General features: G+C 41.5%; 1 protein-coding gene across 1 annotated transcript in view; it reads left to right on the top strand.

Annotated features, from left to right (window-relative positions):
- The window catches only part of PDE11A (phosphodiesterase 11A), a gene marked incomplete at both ends in the record, with an annotated part of 418,278 nt that overhangs the window by 299,978 nt on the left and 97,216 nt on the right, over positions 1 to 21,084 (top strand). The window contains 2 exons of the mRNA XM_080689375.1: positions 14,217 to 14,363; positions 14,587 to 14,694. Of these exons, the coding sequence (XP_080545501.1) occupies positions 14,217 to 14,363; positions 14,587 to 14,694 (255 nt within the window). The remainder of the gene's footprint in view (positions 1 to 14,216; positions 14,364 to 14,586; positions 14,695 to 21,084) is intronic.

The raw sequence follows: 21,084 nt of genomic DNA on the forward strand, positions 1-21,084 counted from the left end.
CATTCTGCCTCTGAGTTACACCCCCAGCCCCAGTCCTATTATTTATTTATTTATTTATTTATTTATTTATTTAATTTATTTTGCAGTACTGGGGACAGAACCCAGGGGCATTCTACCTCCAAGATATACCCCCAGCCCTATTTTTTATTCTTTATTTTGAAACAGGATTTCACTGAGTTGCAAAGGGCCTCACTAAGTAGCTGAGGCTGTCCTGTCTCAGCCTCCCAAATGCTTGGATTACAAGTGTGCACCACAGTGCCTGACTTATATTTTGGTTTTTTTTTTAAAGACCTCACTAGGCCAGTCCCGGGGCCAGCGAGGCCAGGATCGGAGCCTGCCATGTGGCAAGGCCAGTGCTGGGGCCTCCAAGGCCGGAATCAGAGCCTTCCATGAGGCGAGGCTGGTGCTGGAGCCTCCAAGGCCGGGATTGGAACCTGCAATGCAGGGAGGCTGGTGCCGGGGCCAGCAAGGCCAGGATAAGAGCCTGTCATAAGGCAAGGCCAGTGCTGGAGCCAGTGAGGCCAGGATTGGAGCCTGCCATGTGGTGAGGCCAGTGCCGGGCCAGTGAGGCTGGGATCAGAGCCTGCCATGCGGTGAGGCCGGTGCTGGGGCCAGCGAGGCTGGAATAGGAGCTTGCTGTACGGTGAGGCTGGTGCCAGGGCTAGCAAGGCCAGGATCAAAGCCTGCCATGAGGCAAGGCCAGTGTTGGGCCCTCCAAGGAACAGGATTGGAGCCTGCCGTATGGCGAGGCCAGTACCGGGGCCTGCAAGGCTGGGATAAGAGACTTTCATAAGGCAAGGCCAGTGCTGGGGCCAGGGAGGCAGGGATTGAAGCCTGCTGTGAGGCGAGGCTTGTGCTGGGGACTTTGTGAGTAGTATCTGAACCTGTAATGCGGCATCCACAGGGAAATATCACAGAAAATAAAAAATCAAGCCAGGCGTGGTGGTACAGGCTTGTAATCCCCGCACTTGGGAGGCAGACAGGAGGATTGCTCAGGTTCAAAGTCAGCCGCACTGGCTTAAGAGACCCTGTTTCCAAATAAAAAAAATATTTAAAAAAAATAGGCCTGGGAGTGTAGCCTGGAGGTAGAAGGGTTTCCAGGAACCCCTGTACCACAAAAAAAAAAAAAAAAAAAATTAAATGTTCCCCTCAATATGCAAAAACTAGGAAGAAATGGATAATAGGAGGAAATCTAGTTGAAGAAAGGGCCCTATGGAAGAGCAATTATGTGACCTATCAGAGGGGACGGGAGGGGGGAAGATGGAATCTCTTTAAAGCATATTATATACTTAAACAAATATATCAATCACTAAATCAAGCATGGGACCAAGGGAGGGAGAGGGAATGGGATGGGGATTGGATAAAGGCTAATTGGGTGATGTGTGCTTGTATATCCTCACAAATCTTGTATTCCACTGAGATGTTTGACTACAATGCACCAATAAAAATATATTAAAATAAATAAGATAAAAAGGCCTCACTAAATTGCTGAGGGTCTTGCTAAGTTGTTGAGGCTGTCCTCAAACCTGTGATTCTCCTGTCTCAGCATCCCCCCCACAAGTACTGGAATTTGTCTTTTCTAAGGTACCACGAAGAGTAAGCATTAGGATTGTAATCAGGAAACTTTTTAAGGGGACAACTATCTTTGGATTCAATGTAAAACATTTACTTGGAATTCCTAGATTTTAGTATTCAGCTTATTTGCAATAATAATAACCATTTGTTACAGACTGTGTCCTAACACAATTGAAATTGAAGTTCCAATACCCAGTACCTTAGAGTGTGACTGTGTTGGAGTTAGTTTTTTTTTTTTATTTTGTTTTTGGTGGTACTGGGGGTGGAAACCAGAGGCTTTCTACCTCCGGGCTATACTCCCAGACCTTTTTTTTAAATATTTTATTTGGAAACAGGGTCTCACTAAGTTGCTGAGAGCCTCACTAAGTAGCTGAAGCTGGCTCCGAACCCGTGCCATCCTCCTGTCTCAGCCTCCCAAGCGTGGGGATTACAAGTGTGCGCCACCACGCCCGGCGGAGTTAGGTATTTTTAACGAGGTTATTAAGGCTAAAGAAGGTCATGTGTGTGGTCCCTATTTCAATATGACTGATCCTTAAAAGAAGAGGAAAAGACACCCAAGAGATGAGCATACCCCAAAACCATGTGAAGACACAGGAAGAAACCATCTATAGGCCAAAGGGAGAGGTCCCAGGGAAACAAGACCTGCTAACACCTTGCTTTTGTGCTTTCAGCCTCCAGACCTTTGAGAAAATATATTTCTATTGTATAAGCCACACAATCTGTGGTATTTTATCAATACAACCCTAGTGAATTAATATATAGTTGTGGACTAAGGGCCACTATGAGCCTGGCACTCTGCCTGGTATTTTGTCTCACTGTACCTTTTTAATGACTACGAGAGATAATTATTGCTCTGTTCCTTTTTCAGAGAAGGGAGATGCCGAAGGCCATAGCTTTAGCAAGTGGCTTACTCAAATTCAGATGCACATATGCTTGACTCCAGAGGTTACCACTTGGCATGCCGCCAACCCACATTTATTAAGTACTAGCAGTGAAAAAAATATTAGGCTGCAATATTTGCTAACATTTGAGAATTTTAATATTTTCCTCATGTAACTTATAAATAATGAGAAACATACAAAGACAAGGAAAACAAATTTTTTTCAAGTGGCATAGAAGAGAATCTCTGAAAGCAATAACACCATAGCAACACCACAGCCAATATAAGTAAGAAACATTTGAATGATTATGTGGAGAACACAGGGCAGTGGTTAGAGACACAGGGGGTGGGGGCAGATTTATTGGGTTTGAATTCTAGTACTAGCAGTTTTCAGTTTTATCATCTTGGGCAAAGTACTTATCTTTTTAACTTCAGTTTCCTCATCTATGCTGGGGAAAGGGATTGAAATTGAGTTTCTCAATTATGAGGAATAGTTCCTCATCTATGCTGGGGAAAGGGATTGAATAATAGAGTTTTACCCATAAGATTGGTAAAAAATGAATTGAGGTACTATAAAGCATGTAGCACAATGCTTACAACACAGTATGTCTCAATAAATGCACCATGATAGGAAAAACTTTTCTTCTAATGATAATTCTTTCCACCATGAACAGAAAGAGCCAACCTGTCTAAAAATGGTTAAGCTCTTAATTTCTTAAAGTTATTAGTATTGTTAAAATTATGAATATTTTACTGACCATTACATCAATTTTTAAATAATTTCATTTCCAATATATCTTTGCCATATCTACCATATTCAGCTTAAGTAAAATACTAACATTGATCACCAACAATACAGTTCAGGCAAAATTAAATCATTAGTCAGAGCCGGGCGTGGTGGCGCACGCTTGTAATCCCTGCGCTTGGGAGGCTGAGACAGGAGGATCGCACGGGTTGGAAGCCAGCCTCAGCTACTTAGTGAGGCTATCAGCAACTTAGTGAGACCCTGTTTCCAAATAAAATATTTAAAAAAGGTCTGGGAGTATAGCCCGGAGGTAGAAAGCCTCTGGGTTCCACCCCCTGTACCACCAAAAAAAAAAAAAAAAAAAAATCATTAGTGCAGAAGAATTCAGAATGGACTAAAAAATATGTGATAGAAGTCAAACAGCAGATTAAAAATAAAGTGTGTACATACCATTGTGTACATGAATATACATGTGTGTGTGTGCACGCATGTTCAGGAACACTTCTATCTGGTCAAGAATAAATCCAAGTAAAATTCAAGACAGGATTGCAGTCCAGAGATCCGGCCCCACACCCCTCTTTGCCTCATTGATAGATTGCTTCTTCACTGCAAGTGATTGTTTCATTCAGTCTTAAGAGTAGAAACCTTTCTTATGATGCTTCATATACTTTTATGACATAAACCAATATAAATATTTACTGGATCTATAAGTAAAAGTATATAAATTCTTATTTATCTTGCTACATAGAGGAACCATGAAAAACATGTGGAAAGTAGAGTGTGTTTTTCTCTAAGAAGGTGCCCAGTTGCATGCTGAAGCAACCACAGAGATGTTTAGTTTCAGAAGTGACAGAGAGGCACTACTGCACATTGTGATACCCATGCTGGGAATTGTTTATATTGAAAGCATCAGTAGTGAAATATTTCTTCTGGCCAGATCATTGGAAAGCGATGGCTGGTGAGCGGCCTCATGTGTCCCTGGTGACAGATTGGACTCGTAACCCTGATGAGCAGGCCAAAATATATGGGCTGCAGTTGAGAGAACATGTGGGATTAGATCAACAACGTGAGTGGGAAAGCTAAACCAAGTCCATGTCTTGGCAGGTGCCTCTGCGCTGTCCTTGTCTGCCACAGGGAGGCCCATGTTGTTGTTAGCTACCAATTATAATGCCAAGGTTCAGGCTTTGCTGCTCCCTGGCGATGTCCATGCTGGGATGTGAGACAGGGGTATGGGGACCCAGCATCCCAGTACACGCAGGGCAAATTGATGTTGACCCAGACCATAAAGAGGGGAAGTGGAGCCTCCAGTCCCCATGCTCTCCACACTGCCCTCTACCATTCTCCAGGCCACTGACTCTATGTCCTTTGCTGTCCTGTGGGGTTAGGTGCTAGGTTCAGTGTTAGTGTTTGCTTGCTCCTATGAAGCCTTACTGATACTTTGATAAACCTAACCTTTAAAGCCATGGAAATAAGGAAGTATGGTGTTTGCTAGTCTTAGATGATTATTAGTAAGGTGCTGAGCTAGCCACCTGGTCCCTTTTCTAGCTTTCCAAAACCTGGTCCATCCTAGGGATGATGTTTCTAGACAGTTCCATCTTTAGCTGATACACAAGTTCTGTTGCCTTCTTTCTCCTTCTTTACTGTTAATCACTGAAGATATCTTGGAATTGTCATCTCATGCCTATATGCCATGTGTACTATCTATCAAGCACCTGGGGGCATGGAAGAAGCCCTGGCAGCAGTGCTTCCTACTCGCTGAGGCTGCAGCAAAGAGGGTGAGCAAGGACTCAAGCCAGACCCAAGGGCGAGGTTGCAGCTGAGCCACTAAGGTCTCACCAAGCATGTGAGCAGGGCAAGTGTCCTGGCATGGCTAAAACCAAAGGCAGCCATTTCTGAGGCTAGGACTCTGCTGGACTGGAACACCTGCTTTAGGGAATTAATCTCTCTTACTGCTAAACTTTAAAATCTAATGCAAGTAGCAAAATCTTGGCTACCTGTGAATAGCCACAGTCTTCACTCTGTTAAGCCCTGGGAAGAAGAACATTATAAGAATTTCATGACAACTTCACCACCTCTTCCTGGAGAGACAAAGCAGTCTAACACTCCAAGCCATGAATCCCCAGTCTAGGGCCATGGGGCCAGGAACCCTCTGAAGATAGTGATGTCGAAACAAGAGAGCATTGAAGTCACTCCAAAATTAGAAGACTATGTGGCTCATTGTTTTGGGGCCTGTAGTGAGGCCACACAGTGTGTTGGAAGAATATAGAGGTAATAAACTGCTCAAAGGCAGGCCCCAGTTACCCACTTCTTTGAACTAGACCCCATGTCCTAAAGTTTTACCTGCTTCTGGGTAGCGCCTCCACTGGGAACCAAGTTCTCAATACACAAGCCTTTGAGGGACATTCCAGATTCAAACTATAACACTATTTTGCCAGATTTTTGTTTATTTCTGCACACGTGAATGCTTTTAAGTATAAGATATTCACCAAGCTAGTGGGCAAAAAATGTTGGCAAAACTTCAACTTCACCAGAGGATACTATGGCCTGGCCTGGGGAGAACTTGTAAGCGAACCTTTAGCGGGATCACAAAGCCTTCATTCACTCAATCGATAAATAGTTAATGAATTTCTTCTGGGTGTCAAGTTCTTCCCACAACAGCAAAGACTATGCTGAACACTTAGAATGTAATAACAAATGACAGACATAATCTCTACTCTTTCCGACCAGACCTTCAGTGCATAATTACACCATGTGTTACTGACGGAGCAAGGAAGTCATTGACCACTGCTCTGACCCTCATAGTGTCTCGAGCTGGTTGACTTCTGCTTCCCCACCAAGTTCAGGTGTTCAGGGATCTCCCATTAGCATCCCTCTGGGTACCCAGGACCCCACTGTCTTTCTTGACGTCATGGGTTTCCTCAGGTACTGTGTGTTTGGGGATTGAGCAGGGATGCATTGCCCAGAGTCTATCACTCCCATTGGGTTAGCAGTGGGTGAGGTGCTGGACACTGATGTGCTGAATTCCTCCCTGGCCTCTGACAAGAGGAGGAGCTGCTGAGTCCCTGAGTGCAAAAAAATGGGAGGTGTCTATTGGAGCAAAGGTAGGAGTCTGATCCTGATTCAAATAACACTTGGCTGATGGGAGTTCAAATAAAGCCTTGGTGGCTTTTGAACTTTACTATGTTCATCTGCTTGCTACATAAAGCATTGGGATCCGCCACCTGCCCCAGTGGCTCCTTCTACCTTCTCTTGCCCTGTCCCCTGGCATCTGGTGAAGGAGAAATTTTTACTCGCTTTTTTTTTAATCTCCCCAGGAGCACTTCTTTCTTTCTATCCTTACAGTACAATCTCTTCTCTACTTCTTTCAAAACCAGTCCTTGTGACCCATAATCTCAGGACCCCACTCAAACACAAACAAGTTCCTTTTCCTTGGAGGACACAGAAGGCTGCCAATCTTCCAATTCTCCCAGAAGAGGAGAGAAAGGGTGTATTGAGTACAAAGAGGAAAAGAAACAAAAGAGACACGTGCTTTTTGATATGAAAACAGCACAGACATTTGACATTTGCTACAGCTAGGATTGTGACCAGAGCTTAGAAAGAGAAGTTCTGAGAGTTCTGATTAGAGGACAGGGACGGTCCACTGCCAGGGGTCATGGGAGCAGACTCGCATATCCAGTGAAGGGAAGCCAGTCCTGAGAGGAACACAGGCTAGCCAGGAACCCGGGCTGTGGTCTGAGGCCACCAACAGCAGGTTGGCAAAACTGAGTACTCTTTCCCAGACGAGCTCAGGTTGTGTAGTTGGCAATGCAGACAAAGGTTCGAAGCCAATTAAGGCCAGTCCTGAATACCTGGAATGGGCAGAGTTGTTATGAGCCTGAGTCCCTCTGTGTCTGTGCCACATGGTATCTTAAGGGAAGTTGGATCCCCACTCTGCTCTGACCTTCTTGGCCTGGGATGGTCTGTTTTGCCTTATTTACCCACTTAACTTGGATTCACCCTCTGATGCCCACATAGGATGATTCTGCACTGTTTCTTGACCTCTCATATCCCTCTCCCCCTTTTTTGATTGCCTCTGAACTTTATACTTCTATTTTTTCACCATTCTGTTCACTCTTCTTTCTGAATGAATGTATCATGACCACCTCAGGAATGGAGTCCACATCTTATCTTGGATTTTAGTATAGGTTTTATGACCTTGAAAAATATTTTATCATGGTGACATTTTAACATTTTAAATAGACTTCATAAAGCTGTAATGAAGATTTAGAATGAAGGCAGGAGCTCTATGCTAAAAAGCCTTTCTCCCAGAGGTTCCAATGGTGTCCTGTATTCCCCCATCACTGCACTTCAATTGCAATGTACCTCGATTAGCTTTGAATTTCCTTGCATCCTCCAACCAGCCACAGGCACAGGGACCACTTGATTTTACAAATGCATCCAGAGAACATGGTGTAGTGTCTGCCATGGAGTTAGCCATGAAGTACATTATGTAATGAATTGAATTAAAATGTCTCCTGCTGAGCATAGTGGTGCATATCTGTAATCCCAGTACCAGGGATGCTGAAACAGGAGGATCGCAGGTTCAAGGCCAACAGCTCATGATAACTTAACAAGACCTTATTTCAAAATAAAAGGGATTAGGAATAGTTCAGAGGCAAAGCACCCCTACTTGTAATCTCCAGTACCACAATAAATAATTTAATTAAATTAAACTAATTAAACTAAACATTCTCTTGCAGAGAGGACAGAGTTTTACTCCTCAGGGCCTAGTCATTGAAATCTCTGATGTCCATTCTATCCTTCTTTGGGCCTGATATCAGTATAAATATAACAATAAGCAAAACAACAACAGATTACAAGCAACCATAATCATAAGTCAGTAAATAGTAAATACTATTTTCTATTTCCAAGCATTTAGCCAGGCTCTTTATGTATTATAAGAGCCATGTGATGTGTGTTAGGACAATATAATGCTAAAGCCCAGTCCCAGTGATGGGTTGCAGCAACTTTGTATCCCAAGGGGCAGCTGCCTTTTGCCATTTTCTTATCTGTTTCTGTGCAGAGGCTGTGCTGTGCTAAAGATAACCTCATGGTCAGTGCAAGCTGACCTTACCCACCTAGCACTGAAACTGACTCCTCTGGTTTCACAAACCCAGCTTCATGCACTTTGCAGATCTTTGAGGGCTTTGCAGCCCCTCCCCTGTATAAAGTACTCCCACTCTGTCCTTCTGGACTGGCGCCATCTTGGCCTCAGCCCATCTACTGGCAGATTTTGTAATAAAATTTTGCTTCCCTCTCCTTGTCTGGCCTGGTTCCTCTTGGCATTTGACCCAGCAATGTGGTTTTATTATTGTCTACACAAAGAATGCTCAATCTGAGGCTTACTTCAGCCTCTTGCCCACAGTCACTCATTGGCAAGTGGGCATCAGAGGTAGGATTAAAGCCCTTGTCTGCTGTGAGAAGTGATCTAGACAACTACATGGTAAATTAAATAAATGAATTTTCAAAAATACTAGAGGAAGTGCCGGGCGTGGTGGCGCATGCTTGTAATCCCTGCACTTGGGAGGCAGAGACAGGAGGATCGCGCAGGTTCGAAGCCAGCCGTGCTGGCGTAAGAGACCCTGTTTCCAAAAATAAAAAAAAAAATTTGTCTGGGAGTGTATCCTGGAGGTAGAAGGGCTTCCAGGAACCCCAGTACCACCACCAAAAAAAAAAAAAAAATACTAGAGGAAAACTGGATGTGGTGGCGTATGCTTATAATCCCAGCATTTGGGAAGCTGAGACAGGAGGTTTGTGGACAACCTCGGCTACTTAGTTAGTGAGGCCCTTTGCAATTCAGTGAGACCCTGTTTCAAAATAAGTAATAAAATATAGGGCTAGGGGTGTAGTTTGGAGGTAGCATGCTCCTGGGTTCCATTTCCAGTACTACAAAAAAATAATACTAAAAGAATTTAAATCCTACGTGTTAGTGACATCACTGCATGGCTAACACCATTTATCTGAAGTATGCTCCTGCTTCGCAAAGGATAAGTTATCTTTTCAGGATGGTCTTGAGAGAATTCAGTTGATTTTGCTTTAGCTCCCGTCAATACAGAACTAACAACCAGAGTTCATTCCAAAGTCAGCTGAGCTTAGAGATTTCCCCAAGTGGATCTACATTGCTCATCATTTTAAAAAAAATGGGCCAAAAGACTAGTCATCTGCATCTAAATCCCAAACACTACCAGAGTGCACACACAATTAGTTTGTGTAACGTAGGAGTTAGGGCCTCTTAGCCTAGTATTAATCCATTTTCAGAGGTAATATAGTGGTTGGGAGCCAGTCTTTTTAGAATCAAATTCCCTGAGTTCAAATTAGTCTCTGTTGATGATACTATGCAAACCTGTACACTTTATCATTTATTTCTGCTGTCTCATTGTAACATGGGATTTTATAGATTCAGAGTTAGTAATCATAAAGCGCTAAAGAAGTACCTGGCCCATAATTAACTCTATAAAGTGTTAACAAAAGAAAGAACGTTGCTGTCCCTTCCACATCGCCATAGCCGGGCCTCCCATCACCATCAGCCTCCGAATCCAGAGGAGTGTGCCGGAATGGCAACAGGTCCAGCTTCCTTCACATTGGAAGGGAGGGCTGAACTATCACTCTCTTTGTTGTTTCTTCCCATTTTCTGACCATCACAAGATGTAATATTCATGTGCCAGGGGATCCAAGAATGTCTTTTAGCATTTTACAGCCTCTTTGTAAAGCTACCTTTTCAATTTTAGAGGAGGCAGTTTTATGACTCCCTTTGATAACCACTTAACTATTAAGACCCAAACAAAGAAGAGGAATGGTCAGAGGATGTCAGGTACTCCCAACCACTTCTTGAACATTATTCAAATTAGCTTTAGGACTCATAATTCTGTGTTTTCATTTATTGCAGCAGTAAAGTAAATGGTTCTTTTATCTGAATGTTATTTCCTGGCTATTAATTCAGTAGTTATTTTGGATTGTGACACTCCTTTTTGATTTAGGGATATAGCACCTTATAAATATTTAAAAGTTGAAGACTGACACTTTGAGAAATTGACTTTGATTTGTCTTGTTAATATCCTATGGCTAAGTAATTATAGGCTTAGAAGATGTGGTCCCATTCTCTCTTCCTCAGAAGGGAAATCTGGATATGGGAGCTGTTCTAAAATCTTCTGCAGTCAGAATACACACGGACTTTCCTCTTCATCCTCCAGAACCTGCTTCCAGTGACGGGGTGAAAACACCCATGCTTCTTAAAATAGCTAAAATGGGCATTCTGGCTCGGAACTTTGCATCCACAAGTGCCAGCAAGGGTTTATAGCAGGGGTCAGGGTGATCTATAGACTGGTATGATTTAACTGTGGATCAATCAACCTATTAGGGGAAAAAAGACAAGGTCGGTAAGGCTGGGTCTTGGTGAACCAGAGGTCATCCTGCATTTTTCAACCTAATGTTCTTATTTCCTTTCCATTAACATTTCATAATGAAAAAATGCCTATATTCTTTAATTTTGAAGATAATTAAATGAATTTAGTACCTCAGACGGGTAGAGGATGTATAATGGCATGAGGAAACACACTATTAATAGCCTGCAAGGCAGGGGCCACCTGGAGAGCGGCCACACTGTCTTCATCACGATTTCTGCTCCTCCGTGACACACCGTAAGAGGGCTCGGCCTCCTGTGCCAACTTGGAACTGAAGACCAGAGAGACTCGTATCCTTCTGGACAGGGCTTCTATCTCTTAAGTGGTGTTTTGATTAAGTGTGAATTTTAACGTGAGCAAATTGCAACAAGCACAGATCTTTCTGGGTACCTGGCACCCTCTCTATACAAATCCCTGAAATGTATGAGGATAGTAGAATCGTTCTGGAGCTTCCCAAAAGAAAATAAACATGGCAGCTGGGCCTGGTGTCTCATGCCTATAATGCCAGTACTTGGTGGGGAGGCTGAGACAGGAGGATCACAGATTTGAGGCCAGCCTTGGCAACTTAGTGAGACCCTATCTGAAAATAAAAAGGGCTAGGGTGTGGCTTTTTTTGTGTGTGTGCGGTGGTACTGGGGTTCCTGGAAGCCCTTCTACCTCTGGGCTACACTCCCAGACCTATTTTATACTTTTTTATTTTTGGAAACAGGGTCTCTTAATCCAGCACGGCTGGCTTCGAACCTGTGCGATCCTCCTGTCTCCGCCTCCCAAGCGTGTGGATTACAAGTGTGTGCCACCACGCCCGGCTAGGGTGTGGCTTTAAAGGTCAAATGCCACTGGGTTCAATCTTAAGTACAGAAAAAAAAAAAGGTATCTGCCATGGATTCTTATCTCCCATAAGTATGAACATGTACAAGAAAGTACACGAAACACACAGGGCAGCTAGGCCCATGCTCATAGAAAGAGATAAGAGATCAAAGGGTGGCTCACCTCTAGGTTCTCCAGGCTGACCACTTACGCTATTACTTAACAAAAATAATTTCAGTGATTTTTGGAAAAAGATAGGTTAAACACACTCAGTTTCTTTTGTTCGCTCCCTAATCCTTACTAAAACAGCAATCAGAGGATTTTTCTTTTAAGGACATAAATGTGCAAAGCCAGAGAAAGGACTTGACGATGACAGTTTGGAAGCTGGAAAGCAAGTGGATGGATATTAGGCAATTTAGCAAATCCAAGAAAAACAAACTAAGCTGGCAATGGGAAAAATGAGAGGCAAGCAGGTCTGTGCCACAGGCCCCTGCACGCACGCACGCACACTCGGGAACTGGCTTAAGCACATTGGTAGGTGGGATAAAGGGGCCACAGGAGGAAAACAGAGCCTAAGAAGCAGTTAGATCCCAGATCCTTTGTCTCGCTTCTCCCTTCATAAAGACCGGAAGCTCGCCTCTGAGCTGGTGTCACTGCAGGTCTCTGCATTCGAGAGTCATCGCTGCAGAGGGGGGCAGACGTGCAGGCTAAAAACGGAACGTTATGAGCAGTTACAGACCCATGCCAAGGCTTCCCAGCCCCTCCCGCATTAGTCTGCAGCCAGAAGGTTCTCCTCCAGGGAATCTTAGGAGCTAAAGAGCAAAGACACGAAGATACTGACCTTTGGTCACTTCCCAGAGAAACAGGTCAGGCAGATCCCCCTACAGAGGAGCCCCCAGAAGCCGGAGGGAAAGCTTTTTGAGCCTCATTCTGGAACAGAAGCAGGAAGACAAAGGTCAGGCATCTCAGGAAAATCTCTACAATTTGGAAAGCCTCCGATATGTTAAAATAATTTACTGAAGATAGTTGACTGAGAACAAGAATAAACCACCCATGGGTGAATGGAATGTGTGCTATATCACATGATCTAGTATGAATATCTTGTTTACAGTCATACTAATATAAATGCTGACTATCTCATCTTCAAGTGTATGTATTGGGGGAATGAGAAAGATTGATACGCGAGGCAGCAGAGGTTGAAGATGTACTGTAAGCAGCTTAGCCTTCATCTTCAAAAGTGAGAAGTGAATAGATAATGCTTATAACACAAAACAATCAGAAAATAAAATTGTAAGCACCTTTATCTTCTAAATATAAAAAATATCATCTAGATGATTTTTGAAAGTTGTTGCCTCTGTGTAAGGGAAAATTCTGGTATCAGGAGTGTTCTACTACTGTGGGAGGGGGGCTTCATAGACCTAGTTTGCTTTTAAAACTACATGCATTTATAACTTTGATTAAAAATAGTTTAAAGTAATTAAGTGTGCTTGCATGAGGTCAGGAGCACCATGCAAAGACACATACACATAAAGAGGATTTTTACTACTATATTTGAATTTCACAAGCCTTTTTAATTCCAGGAGCTAGAGGCTACATGTTAACATATTAAGCATATTAATGTGTTAACATATTAAAATGATTTACTGAAGGATAAGAGGATAAATTTTTAATGAAAATAAACAGTCTTCAGAATAGGTTAATTGTCCTTACATTTATATATTCACTGCTCTCTTGTATTATGGAGTATAACCAGTGTTCGGATTTTAGCTTAGAGATGTAAACTCCTATGAGGAAGCATAGACTTTGAAATGAAGGATTGATTATGTAGTTTCTGGAATGCTGAGAGTGGTCAGGGTTGGATTTAATTGCTCAGACAAAGTAGTTCCAGGGCATAAATTACTCCCAGGGTAATTTATACCCAGTGAATAGACAAGGAATATGAATACAGAATGGTCTCTGATAGCCTAAAAATATAAAAATGACTCCCTTACCAAGGGTGGCCCAAAGGAAACAGTAAACCCAATGAAATCAGCACAGAAATGATTTCCAAAGATTATCTTCTTCCCCTGTAGGTCTATGTGAGGCAGTTGGTTGACAGCTACCTAACAGGAGGGTTTTGGAAACCCTGAATATGTATGACCAGTAACATAATTATCTTGTGATGTTTTTATAGAATGAAGCTAAACAAAATTCACCCCTTTGATGAAACATAGACTTATGCTAACCAGCCAAACACCCCTATTTTATTAAGACATTTGTCATACCAGGGATGTGCTGTCTGGTCCTTTCTGTCCTGAATATACAGAATTGTGTGTAACAAAGAGCATGTGCATGCTTCTGGATGTAAGGCTACAAGACACAAGACAACATGGTATATTCCCATCTCCTTCTCCTGAACAGAAGCAATTAAAATTCACAGCTGCTGGCCGCCCAGATGTTTCCTGCATTTAGTGCTCTGTAGTATGCATCAGAGTGTATTGTAGGACCGTGGTTTCAGTAAACTAGACAGTTCTGTATTCTAAATTCTACAGATTAGATCCAGCATGTATATTTTATCTTTCAATTAGCTCCCCTCCCCCTTCATTTGCTTGGGGCATTTGCAGTTCGGAAACAAAAGACATTTACAGCTCAGAGTTTAGCTGTATCAGGGAGTAAGTGTGGGTCAAGCCTGATTTATGTGGCACTTCTGATAAGCAGGGGAGGAGAGCGGGATGCAGGGTTTGGGAAAGCTGGTGAACTTGGCTTGACTTATGTCTCCTGCTTTTTTCAGGCAGCCAACATCCCTCTGGTGTCAGAATTGGCCATCGACGACATTCATTTTGATGACTTTTCCCTCGATGTAGATGCCATGATCGCGGCTGCTCTCCGCATGTTCATGGAGCTGGGGATGGTGCAGAAATTTAAAATCGACTACGAGGTAAGATGTCCTGTCCAGAGTGACCCAAGGAGTGCACTTGGGACAATGTATTAGCCACTGGGAACCACAGGTGTCCCAAAGCAGGGGTGATGATCCTGGCCCTGCATGCTTCGTGGGAGCACCAGATGGGGGTGGGGCTGCGGAAGGGCTTTGACCGTGGGGCCATCAAAGACACTGGAGACACATAAAACTGCCTGACACGACCTCTCCCCTCCCATTTCAGACACTGTGCAGGTGGCTTTTGACAGTGAGGAAAAACTATCGAATGGTTCTGTACCACAACTGGAGACACGCCTTCAACGTGTGCCAGCTGATGTTTGCAATGCTCACAGTAAGTGTGTTCAGTGATGGTGGAGGGTCACCTCCCACCCATGTGGACCAACCAACCAGCCTGCTCCTTTACCTTCCTGTTCCTCTAAAACACTACCGTGTGGCTGTTTTATGGCAGACCTTACCTGCTCTGGCTATGGGAGTATATATTTGACCATGATTTCTGAGCTTTCAAGCTGTGAAGTCATTGGCACGGTGAGGCAGGCATTGCTTTGGAATGAGGAAGAGGGCCTCTTTCTCATTGTTCTTGCTTAGAAAACAGGTGCTTTAATGAAAGAAACCCTTGAATTTCACAGTGATCTTTTGGCAGAGGAAATGGAGATGAGAAATAGAACAAAGAGCTTCCTAGGCTGCTGGAAAGCCACAGTGAGGAGGTGTGAACATTACCCACAGGGATCTGGAGATTCTGAGCAAATGCTTACTTAAGTGGAAGCTTTCAGGGTTTAGACGCTCACTAGGCTTAAAATCTCTGGCCCTGGGCTTTAACCCAGTGACCCTGGCAGGTCTGTTTTATGGAGATAGCTGGGGAAGCAGGCCAGGGGCCAGCCTTGGAGTGAAAGGCAAAGAGTGAAACAAGATTGCCTATTTAGCTCCATTGTTTGGCAAAAACTAAGGCTTGTTTTGGTTTTATTTCCACTTATATTGTTACGTTCTCATCAAGGAAAGTTTTTTTCTGGCTTAAATATGCTTGTTTCTCTAGCCTCATAACAATGTATATATGATATGTATACACATGTGTGTGAGTGTGTATAACTATACTTATATAAAAAAGAGTGTTGAGTTTTGGATTCTGACAACATGAAGACACAAACCTTATATTTTTGTACCCAGGTTAAAATCTACACACAAACCTAGAATTTCAAAACCTGGAAATCCAAGTAAAAACTTATAAATATGTGTGTGTGTGTATGTGTGTGTGTGTGTGTGTGTGTTAGGGGAGTCTAAATGAACAAAGACTATTCTGCTTCTTCATGAAAATCTTCACCCCGCTGTCTGCCTATTAAAATTTTACTCATCCTTTAAGGCATCGATCTAATGCCAGTTTTTCTACAAACTTTTTCCCCTTTCTCCCAAAGCATCAATAATTACTTCTGTCTCCACACCATATCTAGTACAACACATCTATCTTTCTACTGTGCATTTTAAGTTATCAAACTCTCATCCGCCTATAGGATAAACTGTTTAAGGGAAGAGAAGCCTTTTGTGTGTGTGTGGTACTGGGGTTCCTGGAAGCCCTTCTACCTCCGGGTTACACTCCCAGATCTATTTTATATTTTTTATTTATTTGGAAACAGGGTCTCTTAAGCCAGCGAGGCTGACTACGAACCTGCGCGATCCTCCTGTTTCTGCCTCCCAAGCGCAAGAATTACAAGCATGCACCACCACTCCCAGCTAAGAGAAGCATTTTTTGCTTTTAACAGCATTCACTGATTTACTCAACACCTCTTTCTTGAGGGCCATACTTGTGCTTTGCACTCTGTCATGCGCATGGTGGGTTTTCAGCAAAATGCACTGGACTGGCTTGGATTCGAGTGTGCACATGGCATAAGAAAATGGGACCAGAATGTCTTCATTTTCTGCTCAGGACTCGTGTTTTGAGTCCGCCTCTGCTTAAGGATCAGGATAACTGGCCTGGGAAACTAGACTGGCCCCGTTCTCTTGCTGTGCTACTATCAAGCAGACATCCAGTCCTTTGTGGAAGGAAGATACTTTGAACCATGAGGCTCAATTGCTCAACTTCCAACTTTGCTTGAACACAAAAACACCTTCATTTTGTTTTTCATTGTCAGATCTCAGTAGACAATAAACAATTTCAGTATGTAGAGTTCATTTACCTGGCTCACAGAGGCCTTAGCTTACTAACGGATTGTTTTAGAGAGCCTACGGGTTTGTGGAATTGCCAAAATAAGTAAACAGAAATCTTGTTCAGCAAAAGAAATAGGAATGGCCATGGCATTGTGAGTTAGAGGTGTCAAAGACCGAAGGACTTTTGTGACAAGCTTTAAAATATCTTGGAAGTGGGAGTCTGGCAAGGGTGGCAGGGTTGGATGGGCCCTTATGAGTAGAAGGAAGCATGCTCAGCTTTCATCAGTGAATATTTTCATGGTACGGACATCTTGATATTTTTAATTGAAGAAAGTAGAGCTTTCAGGCTGTGACATCACAATGGGGACACTTCCGACCTCCAGACTATTTTAGGGTGTGGTTAGTTTTATATCTGGTCAGCAAACTTGAAGAGTGTCACTGTTGGCAAAGGTATTGGTTTGTGCTTTCTATTTATGCTACTACAAAAATAGAAATCATAGCCGTTAATTTTTTCTAAGGATTGTGGGGAGGATTGTGAAAAAATAACAAAAACCAAAACACGCTTCAGAAAGAATATGTTAGTAAATATTATTTTTCTCCCTTACATTGACTTATATAGCTTATGTATCTGGGAAGTTATCGCTTTCTGCTCATTGCATTCTGCTGAAATTGACAAAGCACTATAACATGTTGAAAATGTCAACTTTTGTCTCTAACATAAGTGTCTTCTTCAACTTGACTACGGACAATCTGATAAGGAGAAAATTTTAAATTAAGAAAGTAAGTATGGTGATAACAAAGATTATTTTGTGTAGATAAAAAATATATTTGATTCTTTTATCAATTTTTATCTCTGGATATGACCTCGGCCTAGGCAAAAATGATCCCCAAGCTCTTCCCCTGAGCAGGCGCTAAAGCTTCATGCGCTCTGAAGACTTTTAGGGTCTTTCACTGGCTTGAACTCATTGCCACTTTTATTTCTATTCAAGATATCTCATATTCTATTTACATGTGATGAGATAGATCCAAAAATCTTTATTAATCGGAAAAAAAATTCACTGTACACCGTACAACCTGGGTCAACAAGCCAAGAGTGGAGTTTATGAGCTGAAATTTCCTCTAGATGGCACTCCAAGGCAAAGTTTACCCGGTTATCAGAAAAAAAAGGGGGAAGAAAAAAAAAACCTCGAAAGTGCTGTCTTTCTTCTTCAAGCACAGAAGAGAATGAGACACAAACCCCACCGCAAAAATAAATGTTTTTCTTAGAAGAGACACCAACAAAGCCTGCCTGTCTGAAAAGCCTCTCATACCAGGATGGGACTGTTTTATGACTGCTCCTGGCCCACCATGCTGATAGTATAGATAATGCAGCGTTCTCATGTGACCTTGAATGTGTGATTGTACATTTTCCTCCTAACCCCATTGTTTCTGGGAATGGGAAGATTTGTAGTTGTGTGCCAATGTCAAGCAAATTTTGGCACCATGGACAACAGGGCAAGTGAATTGTAAATATCAGTGCCAGTTTCCTAATCTTTAACCTTATAATTATTTCACACAGGGAAAATAACCTTATTGACTCAGAATTGCATTTTTTGTAGTACCTGGGCTCATGTCTAGGTAATAGAGTGGTTTTATTTCTTTAGAAATTAAACTATTTTGTAGGATGGGCAATTTGGTATACAATGATGGACATATTTAGCTCACTAGAGTCATGTTAGTGACTTACTAATTTGTTCTATGCATCTGGACATTGAAAGTGTCATTATCATAAAGATATATCTTTATATTTAATATATATTTATTAATACATATATAAATTATATATTCATATATAAACATAAATTAATATATAAATTAATAAATATATATTTAAATGGTGAAAATTTACCAAACTTTGAATTCCTTTCATAAATATAATAGGCAGTACCTATTGTTACTTATAATTGAAATAGGAATCAAAACAGACCAAAGATAATTTTATACATTCTCTTTAGGAGTATGTAGAACAAATATCCCATCGAGCACACGAATAACAAAAGATGTAGACACATTTCTCTTATTAATGACATATACCAGACATAAGAAAGGGCTGTGCTTCTGTTTGTATTCTGTAAAATGAAAGGCATTTAGTGGCACCAAGGTTGCAGAGACAGCTTCCGGTTTTATAAATGATGTATGAGCTCTGGCAGATTTCCAAGGGGGGAGAAAGGTTTCCTTAAGAATCAGTATTCTTTACTATCCCATAAATGTACTCATTAGCACTTTGGGCCATGCCCTGAATCCTGTAGGGGCTCAATAAAGATTAATTGAATGAGTGAATTTAGTTCAGGGTAATATTATTCAAGGAACCATGTTGCTCAGTGTCCAGTTTAAAAAACAAACTATAAAATGATGAACAACTATCATTGCTAGAAATCTTGTTCTTCCTGCATATCGCACTAAGGTTCAGCCAGGGTTCATATAGAATATTATGATCTTACAGAATTCACTGGATATGAAAAGAGAAGAGCACATGATCACATTAAAATTTATGGTGGTGCTGGAAGCATGGCGCTGGTGGGGAGCTGCAGTTAAACACTAATAATAACCAAGTATCACAGCAAACACATCGACACCCCCTGACATTTACTGGGGGCTTCTTAAATTTTAAGCATGGAGGTAGAGTGTTTAAGTTCATATTTGTTTTGTCAACAAGGTTATTTTCAGAGATAAGCCATGCCGTTTTATTGATAATTCAAAGTAGAGAGCAGAAGGGACATTTAGGCAGAAAATCCATCCTGTTCACCAGCTTGAGGATAATGCTCTGTCCGCTCTCTGCAGTTTACAGAAAGAGTCCTTGATTTTTGAGATAGAAAATTTCTCCTTGATTTTTGAGGTAGAAAATTTCTCCCGGAAGGAGATTGTAGAAGCATATTTGGAACTCTTTTCTTTTCCCTCAAGAAGAACAGAACCAACTGATTTTTAAATAATACAATTTCACACAATAACCAGAATCCTAATCTCAACAGAAATCAAATTGCTTTATAGATTCCAACATTGGAAGGCACAAAGACATCTAGGTGTTTTGTTTCAGCAACTGACTATAACAAGAAACAAGATAGCAAAAAAAAAACAAAAACAACCAACATGTTTGTACCCATCAAAATACCATTTTAACATTTCCTTATCAATGTAAGCAGCAACTAGTTACATTTACTTTAATTATGTCAACATTAGCATAATAAGGCAATGAAATCTACATAATAGAAAAAACAATTCTTTAATCTTCTTGTGGGTGTAACTTAAAAGATGGCCAACTTTTAATTTAGAAAAAGTGATTTTTAGCATTCTTGAAGAATATCAACACAGGGCATTATAACTATGGAGCGAATCAACTTCAATTCTATATTTGAACTACATTTAAGACTCCTATATTTTAATCATGTAAGAAGGTAACTCTTTTTATTCCCTCTCTGCATCTCAGAGCCCCAATTAAGCATCCCATGCTTCTAGCTGATGTTTCCTTTATCCAAATTTATTTTACAAGAGAAAAAAGGCAAAGCCACACATAATTAAGAGCCTGGTGTGCTAATAACCAAACATACAATTGGGCAGAAGGAGAATCCAATCCATTTCCTCTCACAGGAGAGTAGCTGCCATAACTCACTCTACGTGCTGCCATTCATGAGTTATGGGTCATTCGCTTCCTAGTGAAAATAAATTCTCTGGCACCATCGGCCAGAGCTGTGGATTTTTCTTAAGACATGTAAATTGTAAAAGTGTTCGATGTTACGGGGGAAGTAGAAGCTCTTGCTCCTGGACACAGGCTTGTAAGAAAATGTATGTGGTTCTGGGTTTGGGACTGCCTAGTTACAACACAGGATTTTGATTAAAGGGAATTTATTCTTGAGATTTTTATGGTGTTGGTAAACTGCTTAATCTGTCGCTTTGTGTTTTATGATGCCAGCCGAATCCTCCAGGTCAGAGAGACCCGGCAGCTGAGCCGTGGTCGTTTATCACGGCCTCCATTTTCCACGGTGCATGACTTCATAGTGGCACTTTCTTGGGACTGAAACCAGGCACCTAACGGTGTTAAGTTGGGGGCTTTAAAAAGTTTTAATTTTTCATGGGTTTCATGTTTAAGCTTAGCTCAGTGATGGCTAATAAAAATTGGTTAATTTTGGGAGATGCCTTATATTCTTGACATTCACCCCACCTGGCCTCTGTTTTTCTGAACAATTAGTGTGCATCAAATTATCTCCTTCATTTTCTGCATTCACAAACCATGTGTTATAGTGAGTTGACTAGTAATTTATCATAAACTATTTTTCTAAACATAGACAAAATATGCTTTGTTCTCAAAAATCATAAAACATGATTTTATAGTGTTAAAATCTAGTCCTTAAAAATCTGATTTTTAATGCAATAAGTATATAACATTAGCCATATTTATTGTTTTATCTTAAGAAGAAATCTCAATTATGTCAAGCCTTTTTAAAGTTTTAGTTTATTCTTAAATGCTATGAAGGTATTTAGTCCAAAATTTTCTTTATAACATTTGTATATGTCCTGGCACATTTGATGACAAGAAGAGCAGAGATAGAGA

The sequence above is a fragment of the Muscardinus avellanarius genome, assembly GCF_963383645.1.
Source record: "Muscardinus avellanarius genome assembly, chromosome: 2".
Lineage (NCBI taxonomy): Eukaryota > Metazoa > Chordata > Mammalia > Rodentia > Gliridae > Muscardinus > Muscardinus avellanarius.